A 15,709-nucleotide genomic window follows, 5' to 3' on the forward strand; every position below is an offset into this window, starting at 1 on the left:
TTTTTTATATACATGAAGTGATTAAGTTTTAGACCTATGCTGTGGTTTCTGTTTCAGTCGGGGTGAAAATAACTAAAAGAACTCATACTCAAGGCTTCATAGGATGTGGGGAGATAACTTGGAAAGGATATAGGCAGGGTTTTTCTTACATAACATAACAGTGGAGGTAAGGAGCTCGAGCTTTTGGTTTCCCTCAGCCCTGAACCAAATCACTTGCCACTGTTTGCTTATATGCACACAAAGAGGCCTTGATCAAAAACAGTGCCTCCCAGTACTCGCATGCTTTACTGCAGGCAGGCCAGATTATGTAAAACACACATCGGCCCATCTAATGGTTTAATCAGCAATGTCATCCTGCCACAGGGCTTCCATAGACTCCGTTGTATTTCAGATTCCGCCGCCGGTCGGTCCAACGTCTCAATTTGCGGTCCGCTTTTGTGAGGCTCACAATATCGCTTCGCAAATAAACTTTTCTTTTTCACATACAGCCTAAATTATTTGGAGACGGAGAGGCTGGGACAAGCCTAAAACAACAACCACACAGGCCATATGAATTCCCGGCCGAGTCTCGAGGAGAGATGCTCACACTGGAATGATGTTGGCGAGGGGGAAGAGAAGGAAACCGACGAATGGGCTGTGGAGATGATGCAGATTCCAGATGATGTATGTCCTCCTCCCCTCTGAAGATATGAGGCAGAAACACATTGTGAATTCCCTTGTCTGCCCAGCCCTACCCGAGGTCTTGACGTGCGGAGATGTAAGATGCAGGACGATACGACGCTTAAGACAAATAGATCTGGGGAGACTTATCTCTCCTCCGAGGAATAACAGCCCCAGCAAAGTCTGGCCTCTGATGCTTATCACAGCAGCCTGGGTGTAGAAATCACACGCAGGCCAACTGAAGGACAGCGCCGCTTTGGCTTTGGCCCGTCGACAGATCACAAGCTGCGCTTTATTTATTTTCTCCTTCCCTTATCTCCGCCCCTTGCGGTGACTGTGCTCGAGCCAATGGGCTGCCAGGCCGCCGCGGCCATCTGGAGGCCCCCAGTTTTAGGCGTCCGCTCTCTCTGCCTGAGTGCGTGTGCAGGTGCTAGTGCCCGGCGCTCATCAGGCGCCCCTCTCTCTTTATCTTCCCTCTTCAGCCTTCAGAGGAACACCTGTTATGGCACGCCGCGCTCTCAACTGCCTCTGATCTGCGCGCCCATCCAACCATCCCGGCTCCAGACGAACACTAATGCACTCCCAACCGCCTGTACAAACTCCGGCTACAGCTGGCTGAACACAAGGAGCCATGTACCTCTGGTAGCACCTTCATTACAAAACGCAAAAAAGTTCTGGTTCCATTTTGCCTGAACGATTACCTTCACAGGTTTTAAGACCAGTGTGCTAAAGTGAAAAAAGATTTATGCAAGCACTAATTCAGAACTACAGTGGACCATCTTAAATGAGAAGGTTGAGGTATGGTATCTGTCATTCTGCAAGCTCTCAGCCTATGCTTAAGTGTGTGTGTGTTTTTTTTTTATTGGTACACTAGTGCACAGAGGCTGACTGCTTGACATATGTTCCTCATTTCACGCATACTAGACTGTGAAGCGCTTACATCATTGACCAAACAAATGCACTGGCAGACATGCTGGTGTGCACATGTGTGTGTATATGGGTTACAAACACCTAAACCTTGAGAACATGTTTCGCCAGAGAGCAATAAGTCGCTCTTGAATCACTTTGTGCTGACACTGCTGCTCCCACACCTGGTGATACGATGCACGTGCGTAAATGTGTCCAAGTCTATGTACTGAGCATCTCAAAAAGGAGACACATCTGACAAACACTAAAGCAACAGAACAGCATAACAGGGTGAAAATGCTAAGGAATGTTGCTACTACAAACTAGAGATGCACCGGTTGCAATTTTCCGGGCCGATTTCGATTTTTCATAGAGTCCGACCTGCTGATACCGATTTAAGCTAATTACAATTTCATGTCTACTAACCACTTCACACACTAGAATTTATTTTCTATCTTTTTTTTAATATAACATTTTAACATAGAAATGTAATCAACTTTTCAATAATGGAACGGCGGTTAAAAAAATGGAACAGGTCAACAGACTTCAGCTGCAGGATCAAACTATAATACTTCCTATTGTGGGACATTCACACACCACTAAATAACCATTACACCACTAAATAACCATTACTTTCCCCTAGCATCCAATGATATAGAAAAACTATTTTCATGACACATTTGAACATGCTTCCATGGTACATATTTGCATATGCATTGATGCATATGCATGTATGGGAGGGTGAGGGAAAAGTAGGTGCATCATGCAAACACAAGGGAGGAGTGCTAATAGCTAAGTGCTAATAGCGATTGTACTTCACCATAATATGTTTGAGTGAAATACTTGGCCTACTCTGTGAGTCGCTGCTTGTTGACATCTTATTATCATGTATGATGGCTAAACTTTGATTCTTTTTTAAGTCACAATCAGTTAACTCCATGCGACCAAGGGACCAAGGATGGCCAGTAATGAGGGATGTTTATGTAATGAAGTGTCTGTGACATCTGAAGCATTCGATTTCTACGCATAGAAAAACTTGTGTTGAGTGTTGGCTTTTGCTAGCTTCTTCAAACTTTGCACACTCAGCTGAGTGATTAAGTGTGACGCACGAGTGCAATTGACCGGCATAAGACTAACCGACCAGTCGCTGGGCATGGCCGATCACATGAAAATTCCGGTCACCAGCTGATCCATCTGTGCATCTCTACTACAAAACTAAATCTCTACATTTAAAGAACATGCATGTAGCTAGGTGGTGGGTCCCACACTACTCTGAGGCCAGTATGTTGTGTGGGTACTCCAGCATCTATACTTCACACACACACAGAGACAATGAAAGGCCCCTTTGACAAACTGAATTTGGCTAGCCGCCTGGCATGGCGAGCGGAGGGCAGGTTGTGCCACTCGCCCTGCTGCTCAAAAGGGTGTATAGTACACACACACACACACACACACACACAAAGTTTGCACAGTGCCAACCCTGATGTGAGCCTACAAAGCACCAGCAGGAAGGCCAAATGTAGGGCAGGGAGAGATCGTGTGTGCGGGTCTGTGTGTGTAGGTCAGGCAAGCATGAAAAAGCAGTGACATTAATGCAGTGAAGCATGCATGTTATACTGTATATCAAGAAGTGTGTTACAAGAGCATGCACAAGTAGGACTATGCATGAGGGTGCACACGTACGCAAACAAAAGAAAAACAAAACTAGTCACCAAAAATGTTTATCAACAACACATGATGATCACATGCCCAATCAATAACAGTGGACATCTCAACAATCTAAAACATTAACTTACATCAGTATACTGATAAACATCACAATCCCACAACCTAGTAATAAACAATTTCAACTTCAGCCTCTGTTTGTCAATAAACACCATCATTGGCTCCTATTACCTGATCAATAATCAGTTATGTTCTAAAAATGTGTTGACCAGACCAACTGATGTACACAACAAGGCTCTGACTGTTAACCAAGAGCACATCTGTTTCTAGTCATTTAACACATAACATTTCCTCGAGAAAGACCAGGATTAAGTCTTGTAAGATCATTTCAGTATTCCCTGCAGAATACTGAAGCCATCTGCTAAAGATGATCATCATCTGATAGACTCAGTCGGAACCCTTAGAATGCAGTAGACAGGACATGACCGAAAATAAGCCAGATTGAGAGAGGAGAGGAAGTGTACGAGAGCAACTCAGTGTGTGTGTGTGTGCTGTGTGTGTGCTCTGTGTGTGTGTGTGTGTGTGTGTGTGTGTGTGTGTGTGTGTGTGTGTGTGAGCAAGAGCGAGAACGCGCGTGAGAGCAAACGACAGAGAAAGAGCGAGCGAGCGAGAGAGAGAGAGAGTGAGCGAGAGACCTTACCTTCACAGATCCTGTCCAGTCTCTGTCGTTTGACTTTGTGTTTGTCGGTCAGGGCCATAGCGGGCCTCTCTGTCCTGCTGCTGCACGCAAAGGCTTTTCTTCAGGGTCCTAACGCAGAGAGCAGCAGTCTCCACGGGGCATAACGCCACACCGCACCTACAACACACACACGCACACACACGCGTTGAGACCTCACACATACACTTGGGCAAACACATAGACAAGCTCACGAAGTTCAATGTGACTCCAAGTGCTAGACTGCTCTGGGGCTATGGACTGGGGAGTACAACTACACACAATCTCAAAACACACACACCGCTCTCCGATTTAAACACATCTGTTGACAAAGGAAGATCCTTCAAAGTAGTGTTTGCTTGCCCTCTCTTAGATCCAACACTTCCCCTGTGCCCCATTACTCAAACCCCAACGCTCATCTGCACACTCACTGGCCCACTCCCCCACTCCTTTATTTGTAAATTCCACAGCACAGGGCAGCTGAGGCGTTGAGACAGAAGCAGGGCCTCTAACCGGTCAGGCAGGGCATATCAAACATAAGGTTAACACGAGCTCTCTTTTTAACCCGCTGAGGCATCATGTGTCAACTTCTCTTTCCACTTCAGCGCCAATTTGCCGGAGGGAAGAGCTTGATTAGCTTGAAGGTATAATCGCCTGATTATAATTAGGTTTTTAACCAGGCATTAATTAGAGGCTTATTGAAATTTCATTCCAAAAGCCGGCATATGCCCTTTCCCCAAGGGTGAGGTATCACTCTCCACTCCACTGCATGAGGGGAGCTGCAGAGGAAGCCGTTAGCTTCAAACGCAGCCTGGAAGCACTAGGCTCTTCTGAAAGACTCGTTGGGTGCCTTCTGTGCCGGTCAGACCATGGGTCAAGATGGCCATCATCAATTTGGCAATCAGAGGAGCAGACAAAAACACACTAAAAGTTGCTCGTCCATTTAAGCTAGCTGGTCATTTAGCGTACAGACACGGTCCTCAAACAATCCCCCCCGCAAAAAAAGCCCTGTTGACTGTACAATTTGTGAGATTGTGAGACAACACAATCAAGTATGCATTCACAAGCAGTAAACAAAAACAAACAAAGCCGATACTGTCTGTAAGTAGTGTCTGTAAAATCGCTGAAGAAATGTAGGGAAACAAGATCAAGACGTCTCAACTGCCAAGGGAGGACCCAAGCTGCAATGACCTCATGTGGCCAACAGGGGGAAGTAAAAGCTGATCAGAGCACAAGAATGTTCCCCAGCTCTGGAGAGAAATGTGGGTTAAAGGCCTCAAGCCACTGAATAGTAATGATATGAATGTGATGAGAACAGCTCACAAATGCTTTATTGATGCGAGAGGCCTAGCAGGTATAAATCCAGACGTGACAAACATTCTCAAATGAGATAACGATTGAGAATCGCAGGTGGAGCAAATTTACACACATGCGCACACACACACACACAAATGTGTAGGTGCTACATCGTGTGATGTATGAGCCACACCCTCTGTCCAACACAATACAGTACAAGAAAAACATCAACACACAGACAGACCACAGACACAGACACAGACACACACACACACACTACTCAGTTTGATCTGAAAAGGCAGCAGCAGGCGATCAATGAGCGATCGATTGCAGAGCACCACCCTCTGATCCCCACCCCCTCACTTTTTCTGCACTGGACCTCCAATCACCACAGAGCAGTTGTGCTAATCTTACACACAACTCCACTCACACACCCTGTCCAGAACTAATAAACTCATCACACACACTAGGGTTCATCGTGACTATTCTACCGTCAGAAAAACAAATAACACAGCCTCCTGCTGGTCAGAACAAAACAGAGTAACACTGACAAAATACCAGAGAGTGAGGTTTGGAGGGAGGGAGAGAGGGAGAGAGAGAGGGAGAGGGAGGGAGGGAGAGAGACACAAAGAAGTGCTGAGGTGGTCCTAATAATGGGTGTTCCACTACTGTCTGCCAAGAAATACAAGCGCAGAGGTCCACCGAGAGAGAAAGAGAGGGAAAATGGGGGGAGGGAGGAGAGGGAGAGAGAGAGAGAGAGAGAGAGAGAGAGAGAGAGAGAGAGAGAGAGAGAGAGAGAGAGAGAGAGAGAGAGAGAGAGAGAGAGAGAGAGAGAGAGAGAGAGAGAGAGAGAGAGAGAGAGAGAGAGAGAGAGAGAGAGAGAGGGAGGGAGGGAGGGAGGGAGAGAGAGAGAGAGAGAGAGAGAGAGAAAGAAATGGGGAGGGGGGGGGGGGTGTACTAATGAAAACAGCTTCTCCTGTTATCAGTGTGATTAATCGGTTGGCCCAGCAGCACAGTGCCCTCACACAGTGAAGTGGGTTAGTCCTGACCTGCTATACTCTGTGGGGATCAGACCAAACACACACACACACACACACACACACACACACACTTCATTGGCCTACACTGATAAAAGAAAATTATGTGTTGTTGTCTTGTCTGTCAACAGAAGATGTAATATACTGCCTGGTCCTGTCAAAGTCACATCCTTAAATAAATAATGTCAAGTATCTAGAGAAAAGGAATATTCAGCGAAAACGTTCACGTTAAAGTTGACTGGTATTTGGCACACACTTTTATCCAAAGCCACATGGACTCGCAACAGCAGGGGGTACAGGACTCGAACCAGGTCCAACCGGCTGCCACTCCACCTGTAGTGCTGATTCTTTGTATAGATCAACCGATTTAAAGAGGGGGGGCTCAGACAGGACAAGAGATCCTGTAAACCACTTCATACAAATTGCTATGAACAGCATTGTGTGTGTGTGCGCGCGCGTGTTTGTGTGTATGTGTGGAAATGGGAGGAGAAACAAACAACTCAGAAAAATCACTCCAATCCTAAGAAAGCATCATCCCCAGACATAACTCAAATGTAAACACACACACAAACACAGAGAGAGAGCGAGTGAGAGAGAGAAAACTCCACCGAGTTGCAACAGTAAAGGCCTGGAGGTCAGTCAGTTATGTGATTCCCATGTCTCTCTCATCCAAAGCACAGATCAGTACCCTCCAGATTTGGCAGAGTCAGCTGACTAAGACACCAGGGGGGCCCCCTCGAAACACACACACACTCCCGTGGACCCAGCTCACCAAGAAGGGTGCCACTCTGCTCAGGAACAAGACACAAACAGGAACCAAACTGTGACTAAGTACAGTGCCAGAATAACCCCCGTCTCTCGTCCCCCTCTCACTCACAGGCCACAGGGGAGCCAAGAGAGAACTAGCTGTTCTGAGCATGCGGTTCTGCAGTGTGTGTGCGCTTGAGAAAGAAAGAGAAAGAGAGAAAGAGAGGAAGAGAGAGAGAGAGAAACCCTCTTGATCCTCTCTCACATCAGCTTCCTTCTTTCCAGAGTACCAGCTTGCGGCCCCTGAAGTCTGTGGAGGCCTTCAGCGCCCCCTGTCAGCCAAAAGCAGGCACTGCAGAGGAAGTTGGCACCGAGAGCTGGGCCCCAAAGTCAAATTGGATTAATATGGTAAAGTGTCTTGTAACATGATGAAGTGCAAAGATAATACTGCTGTTCTGCAATCAATCTTCCAGCAGGGAAGGAGAGAGAGTGGGAGAGAGCGCGAGAGGGAGAGAGAATCTAAACGCTCTCTGATGTGATTAATTGGGCTTGCTGAAGCAGGAGAGGCATAATTTGGTTTGGTAAGCAGATGTATAGGGGAGCGTCCTCCTTCGGAGGCTAATTAGTGGGGACTGATTGTGCGCTCGCTCCCTCTCTGCTGGCCAGCTCCAGCTCATCGACACACTTAGCCCTCGGCACCAGCAGGCAGCTGCCGGCCAAACCGTTAATGTCATATGATCCCCACTGAAGCCCCCCCAACAAAAAACTTCCTTCATCTGATCAACCTTTTTGACTAACTCCTCTGTAGCGATAAAGGTACAGGAGTGGCGAATGTGCCTATAGGTAGCCTATGGTTCTGTATGTCAGCAGGCAAAATGTCTGTGTGCACACTTTGCACACATGTCAAAAGCATCATTTACGGGTGTAAATAATTGAAAAGGTCAGGCCAGGAACCTGCTGTGATTCCCCTCACTGGCAGACAGACATTTAGACACCTCCTCACTGGCTCCTCCAAAATGAGAGCCCTTACCTTTGGAAGTGCAAGAGGGGGAGAAAACGGTTCTGAAGCGCACGGTGTGGTGCGACTTCCAAAGATTAAATCAATCAATTATTCATGTCCTGACATTCAGCTTTCGCTTCTTTTTTGGTTGGAGAGGAACTCCAGCGAGAAGAGAGAGGAACACCGATTCTGAGGCAACAGTGTGGGTTAGTGGTTCTTGAATTTCCCCTTATCAATAAAGTATCTATCTATCTATCTATCTATCTGGTGCTTCTGTATCGGGTTTGACCGCAAGAATCTACGTGAGAACACTGCTAGCAAACATGTCATGCAGGGCTGGGATAAGCAGCAGAACTAGGCAGAATGTTGCTAAGCTACACCAACACCCTAGCATTGCTTTAGTCACCAATATCCGCACTAACCCACAACCTTGGACCCCACTATAGTTTAGTGGGGTCCAAGTTTGTGGGTAAGTGTGGATATTGATGCCCGTATTTCCCCCAGTCCCACTGGAGGAGCACTCGAGGACAAGCCCCGCTCCATCAGATGCTCCCAATCATGGCTACAGCTTTTGACAGGCGTACCCACACCAACCCCACTCCACACAATGGCCAGGAGACACAGCCAGACCACACTTCAGTCCAGGCCTGTCAGCGCACCATGTCCCCATCCCTCAACAACACCGCCGCCGCCAGTACCCAGGCTATTAGGTTCCGCCTCTAAAGGCCTGACCCCCTGAGTTTCAGAAACAAAATGCAGGCTTGTTTTTTTTTTAGTGGTATCATTATCGCTAATATTAGAGAGACTTTTCAGCTCTCGTTCTCGGGCAGCTTTTTTCCCCCCCTCCCGCCCCTCTTCAAACAATGGAGTCTGTTCTGCCCACTCAGCCTGCTTTGTTCCTGCCGAGCTAAATCTTTCAGCGAGGAGCCAAAACACCAGCAGCTTTGCGGGGGAAAACAGGAAGAGCTAAGACAGCGGAGAGAAGGAGCGCGGGGGGCTAAAAATACCGGCTTACCCCGGCGAAGCTGTCGCTCAGGCACACAGACCTGGGAAAGGTAATGAGTCACTCCTGATGGACGCGTGAACCCTTGGAGCCCGGCCACTGAACTCACACACGGGTCAGCCAGAGCCCCAGAGGTGACCCAGGACTCACTCACTCTCTCCCTCGCACACACAACTTCCATTCTTCTTCAAATCATACCAACATTCCTCATTCATGACGCACCACCACATCGACACTTTCATAAACACTCAATTGTAAATGATTCTCGCAAGGTGTGAATACTTTTTTAAAAAAGTAGTACAGGTAGTACCATAATCACATTTCCATGTGCTAACCCCAGCTCTCCTGATCAGCTTCTACATCTACGGTCCCAAACAGCGGATAGCACCCTTGAGCCAAAGCACTCGGTGAGGATCAGGGGCCTGGGACGAGGCTGACAGAATGATTCTGGTGGCCAAAGCCTGGAGAGCAGTTCCTCTGAGCCTTCACAGGATGAGCAGTGATTCACAGCTTCCTGCTTCAGGAGAGAAGCTTGTGTCCACTCCAATCCATGCCCACACATGGATGGACACACATATACACACCAGGGATATTATAACAAAAACTACCAATGAAGGAAATTCATTAACAGAAATAAAAACTAAATTTCAGTTTTGAAAACTAAATTAAATAAATAAAATTAACTACATTAAATAAATCAATAAATAATTTAAAGGTTGGGTACGGAATTCGCAAAACGGCCGGCAGATTTTGAATACATACAACCTCAAGTCCCGCCCTCCATGCACCAACGAAAATTATGCGCGAGAGCGAGCCAGGCTAAATGAAATGCCAGCCTGGCGTCTACAGCACTATGAGCTCTAGTCTCCATACAATCGCCCACATCAACTTCCCCAATTACATTCTTTATTCACCTCCAAAGGGTTGTAGGTAATAGTTCCACAAATCAGACAAGGTAGATGATTTTATAGCCATTATGGTAAAAGCACCTTAGTCTACCAGCCCTTTCGTTCGGAAATTCTAAAACAACGATGCATTTTAATACACCAAAATAACATTTGATATAGGCTACCTTACATCTTTCAGTAGCCATAGGTGTGTATATTTGAATAGAATGGTTTGGTTCTTACCAGGGCGTTTATCTTCTGAAATATCCGAGTTTAGTGCTGGCCCGCTAGTTCGCCTATTCCACTGTAGCTCCAAGCGGTTAAGTTTCGATTTCATGTTTACAACACTCTTCGAGTCACGGTAAAATGTAATTTTTGCTACATAGCTTATTTATTGCGTGGGTGATTGAGTTTCCGTAGGTATCCGCTGCCTTACTATGTATAGAAATGAAGTGACACATACAATTTGAGGGGAACATTGTGGGACGTGTAGCAGGCCTAGTTAGTTTCGTTTCACTTTCAGCACTGACTCGCGGTCAGCTTTCGTGCTATGTGCACGAACGGGTCGCGCGTGCGGGGGGGAGGGGGAGGAGGAAGAGGAAGACCGTTAGATTGACAAATGAGCTGTGAAATGATGGTATGAGGTTTAGAATTCTATTGGCTGGAGTTTTTCGAGCCCTGCCCGTTCTGCAGATGATTGACATGTTTAACTTCCATTTCAGTACTTCCAACTCAGTGGCTGTAAGTGGGTTAGGAATAGGATTTCAAGTGATTTTGCAAAAATGACCAAAAAAGCTCATTCCATACCCTACCTTTAAATACATCATATTAGACATAAAGCATTATTTTATCGTACCCTTTTCAGCTGTAAATCAAGCTTTGATTTCCTCTACATACCTTACAAACTAAAGCTTCCTGACCTTACTGACTATAACTAGTCAATTCCTCAATATAATAGCCTACTGGTTATGAACTCTAGAAAGTAACAAGTTAAACTAAACTGAAATCAAACAGTATTGCCATTTTCTAAAACTGTAATAACTGATGCACACACACAAATCTATGGTGGAAAAGGCCCAGTTTCAGCTCTTCAGCTTTTACTGGTACAAGGCCAAACTAAACAAAGTGCTGATAAAGTCCAGACCAGCAGAGAGAAACACAAAAGGCAAAAGTGTACGTACACACACACACACACACACGCGCGCGCTCGCGCACATACACTTCCCAGTTTGACAGTGACAGGGTGGATGGGCCAGTTTTCTTTGGAGCCCTTCTCTGCATGTCTCCAGCTCCCCTCCTAGCACAGATGTGCTCATTTCAGATTCCCAGTCAAGACGGAGACTTTTTCCCACAGACACACACACACACACACTCACTCAGAGAGAAAGACAGAGAGTGAGAGAGAGAAAGAAAGAGAGAGAGAGAGACAGAAAGAGAGTTCTCATGTTAATTGCTAGAAGAACTCCGGAGTATAAAGCTATGTTGCCATTCTTTCTGGAAAAGGCGGAGCCTTACACTTTACTGATGGAGTCGTATTGCGCTCAGGGTCCCAAAGAAAACCTTTATTTCCACCGACATGGAAAATAAAACATATTATGGTGTGAGGGTCCAAATTATTCTTCGTTTTCACAACAGTGTGCACGTGTGTGTGTTCTTTTTTTTTTATTTGGGGGGGGGGGGGGGGGGGGGGGGGATGGAAGAGGCTAGACAGGGCCAGTTCCACAGTCCTAACTTTCCACTTCTCCTTGGTCCAATTAAATCTAGAAATGTCCAAAAGACAGCCTCCACATTTGCTCTAAACAGATGGAGTTTTGCTCTGAGGTCATGTGTACAGCTGGGAGAGGTGTAGCCTGGTGTAGCTACCTTCTAAAGAACAGTATTGGAAAGGAAGCTGGGGCACAGTAAAGCACCCATCCTGAGCCCAAACGGGGCCACACAGTTAAGTGTGCAATCACATGCTAGTCCTGGCTTGGGTCACATGACAACAAGTAAGCCCACAGCCTCCTTTGTAGAATTCAGAACATGATGGAATGGGGGTGGGGGGGTGGAGAGAAAAAAAAAGCTAGCAAGCGAGCGAGCGAGAGGGAAAGAGAGAGCGGGAGAATGCTTGAGGCGAGGTTATTGGCACCACCTGACAGTGGAGCCATCATCATACAGTCTAGCGAAATAAAAGAGGGCACTGCATAAAAGCAGAAGCATCTAAACGCAGAGGAGTCAGACAGAACATGACTGCACACATTAGAGCCTTTTTTACATTTCCGTTGGTTAGGGGTACGTGTGTTTGATACACTCAGTGATATGAGGAACAGTCAGTCACAGGCGTACTCAAACAGAGAGAGGGGGGAAGCCTCTCAGCTCATCGCCACTTCTCCATATGTAGAACACATCTCTGGGGGCCTCGCTACTCAGAGTACAGCCTCTGTGTGTGTGTGTGTGTGTGCATATGTGCACGTGTTAGACAACCTGTTGAGCACAGTTAATTTCTAATCATCCCAGCAGGGGCCTTGTTAATCTTCAGTGTATCTTTGAGTGGCCTGGAGAAACATCTCCCTGGGAAGTGTTCTGGAAAGTTCTGGAAAGATGAGACATCAGCCACAGCACTCATTCCTCCAAGGGGGTGGTTAGTGTGTGTGTGTGTGTGTGTGTGTGTGTGTGTGTGTGTGTCTGAGAGACAGAGGGGGATGACTACCTTCAGAGCACTGGCCACAGCTTCAGGGTTCACTTCCTGCTTTCATTAGCGCCGGCTTGAAAGGTTAACCCAACAAAATGACATCATGACAGAAGCACACGCTGCATCCAGCCCTCCAAACAAGCACAAGTCTCAACTGACAGAGGTGCTCTCTTCCCTTGTTTTCGCTTTTGCCCGGGGCACAGTAGCCCGCAGACAGGAGCTGATAACACTATCAGTTCAGTGAGTGATGCATGTAGACAGGAAGCTCCACCATTGTCTGTGATGACGGTAACTGTTTGTAATGAAGTCTACCTTCAGTTAACACACACACACACAAAGTCTGACCTACCATTCTTGCCATCACATCATGAAATCTCTCCATCATGAGTATCTTCTGGAGTAGCCCGAGTAGCTGAGGAAATTCACCAGTGGATCCCGACCCAAATATTACACCTCGTCGCAACATGACCAACCCTATTCAGCACTTCACGCCCGAGTGTGTGCTTCTCAGTGAGTGTGTGTCTTTGTTTGTTTGTTTGTGTGAATGTACCTATATCAATGTCAAGAAAGCAGATAAGGAAAATATCTGTACCTGTTTAAAGATAAATAATCATTATTCAGGCTAATCTATGTAAATTCTTTCATATTAGACATTTAAGCTTTCTGGAGATGTTATTTTTATTGTAGTTCTACATAATCCTCACATTTCTAATGTGACTGTGAAAAACACCCTGTGTTAAAAGGTATGGTAATTGGGCCAGATCAACAACATATCCAGCTGGTAGCTAATTTTATGTTTTTGATTGAACCAATTTCAGAAGATGATTATCATTCAAATTGAGAATATTGTTTTGAAGATTGAAGAGGTTTGTTTCTCCTATACAATATTGTAACTATACCCGAAATAGCTAGTTCCTCAAAATACTAACATAGATTTAAAACAGAAACAGGAACATGCTATATAATGAACAAGAGCCTTTTAATGGCTTCAAAGTGTATTTGGGCTGCAGTTTGGCTGGAGAGGAAGTCCACAAATGTGAGTGAACGTGCATGTTTGTCTCAGGAGAGGGAAGGAGGGAGGTTGCCTGAGGACTGTGTAGTAGCGCTTCCCACAGCAGTGAGTGGTAGAAGCGGGACGACAGCGGGGAGAGAGGCAGGTGAAAAATGGCAGTAGCGTAGCTGAGTGCGGCCTTGTGGATTAACTGCAGAATAAAAGTGCTGATCACCAACAACAGAGCAAAAACAGCTATTCATCACACCGCCACACAATCACACTTGCTCAGGCGCACACACACACACACGAACGTACACGTGCACGCACACACACATACACTCACCAACACATACACGAACAGAAATGTCAGAAGGCACACGCATGCGTCTTGAAATATAGCACTGAATGCTATAGTTTAGATATATTGATAATGCCAATCAGGAAATTTGGTTTGGTGTAGTGTTCGCTTTACTACGACCCACTCTCTAACCCCACCAAAACACGCAACACCCTCCTTTAGCTGAACAGATGATGAAATAGCCAAACAAAGGCAAAGTTCACATCTATGGATCTATACTCTGCTTGTGCTCGCAGTCTCATCCAGTGCTGGTGGCTCCACCTCGCCCTGTACGATGTGCTGCGCATGCACTTCTCAAAGGACCTGGGATTAAATAGCGTCAACAGCGAGGGCAACAAGAGATGGCCAACATCTCTCCCTCTCTCTCTCTCTCTCTCTCTCTCTCTCTGTCTGTCCCTCCACACAGTTGTGCACAGGCAGTGTTGAGAGTGGGGCACCCTGAGAGCGGGACGCCAGAGGGTCATCTGGTATCTGGTGCTTGTGAACACAGGGGGAGCCAGAACAAAGTGCTTTTCAGCTGTGGACACAGAGCTGCTAGTGAGGCCATGTTATGGAGGTGGGTGGGGGTTGGAGGTTGTGGGCGCGCACACACACACACACACACACACACACACACACACACACACAGGGACAGTCCCTGCCCTGCGCCACAGGGCGGACAGACAGTGAAAAGAGGCATGAGTCATGGGACTACAGCCCGACTGAAAAAACATGAAGAGCCTGGGGCTCTGGGTCAATCCTGTGGCTGTGCGCGCACACACACACACACACACACACACACACTATACGCCTGCACGCACACAAGCACGTACACACACACACACACACACACACACACACACACACACACACACACACACTATACGCCTGCACACACACAAGCACGTACACACACACCCCACATGCCATCTCTTCACTTCATCATGACCCAAAACACAGAATCCCATCATGTGATCCATGTTTTTTATTTAACTTTTTTTCTCCCTCTCCCCGTCTTCTCTCTCTCTCTCTCCCTCTTTTCTCCCTCTCCTTGGCCTTCTCCTTTCCTTCTTTCCTCCTCTTCCTGTGGTTTTGTTTGTGTGTGAGATTGAGATTCTTTCAACTGAGCCCCACAGAAGAGATGGTGGCCTCCATTTCAACTTGGCGGGTCGCAAGGGTCAACGTGCCTTTTATAGTAGTGAACAGCCCTTGTCACAGCGCTAAGTTTGTTCTCCTGCCTGGCACAAAATGTCTCCTGACACAAAGCCAGGCTCACATCAGCGCACGCTCTCCGAAGACGCAGGCACACATGTGCTCACTCTCGTCCGTCCTCCCTCCCTCTTTTTTTCTCTCTCTCTCTCTCTCTAACTCTCTCTCTGAACATTCAGCCCTCTGTGTTGCCAATCAAAATAATGCCGCTCACTCTGAAGTCTGAAAGACAGTTGCGGCGCTCTCCCCTCCTTCAAAGTTGGCCGCTGAAAAGATGATCTGTGTGGACGCTGGGTGACCGACTCAATATAAGTCTGGAGTGCAACACGGTGCCGGCAGGAAAACATTACTGAGCCTGCGCTTTCTGCCTTCTGCCTGAACCCAAATGACTTCTTTTTATTTTATTGTGTGAGGCTGTTTTTGTGTGAGACTCTCCCCTCACACCACACCCGCACCCCTCAAACACACTCAATGTCTCAACTTCCATCTCTCTACAGAAAAAAAAAGGCAAAATTGGACCTGCTGAGAGCAACTACAGAACAAACACAACATAAATGGGAGCAGGCACCCAGCTCTTGGCTC

At 46.8% G+C, this 15,709-nt stretch overlaps 1 protein-coding gene across 1 annotated transcript in view; it reads right to left on the bottom strand.

Moving 5' to 3' along the window:
• LOC134070084 (C-terminal-binding protein 2) overlaps positions 1-15,709 on the bottom strand; it is an 80,620-nt gene that overhangs the window by 44,235 nt on the left and 20,676 nt on the right. Inside the window, exon 2 of the mRNA XM_062526295.1 lies at positions 3,932-4,087. Coding sequence (XP_062382279.1) covers positions 3,932-3,989 — 58 coding nt within the window. The 5' untranslated portion in view covers positions 3,990-4,087. The remainder of the gene's footprint in view (positions 1-3,931; positions 4,088-15,709) is intronic.

This window comes from Sardina pilchardus, chromosome 22, assembly GCF_963854185.1.
Source record: "Sardina pilchardus chromosome 22, fSarPil1.1, whole genome shotgun sequence".
In the NCBI taxonomy this organism is placed as follows: domain Eukaryota; kingdom Metazoa; phylum Chordata; class Actinopteri; order Clupeiformes; family Clupeidae; genus Sardina; species Sardina pilchardus.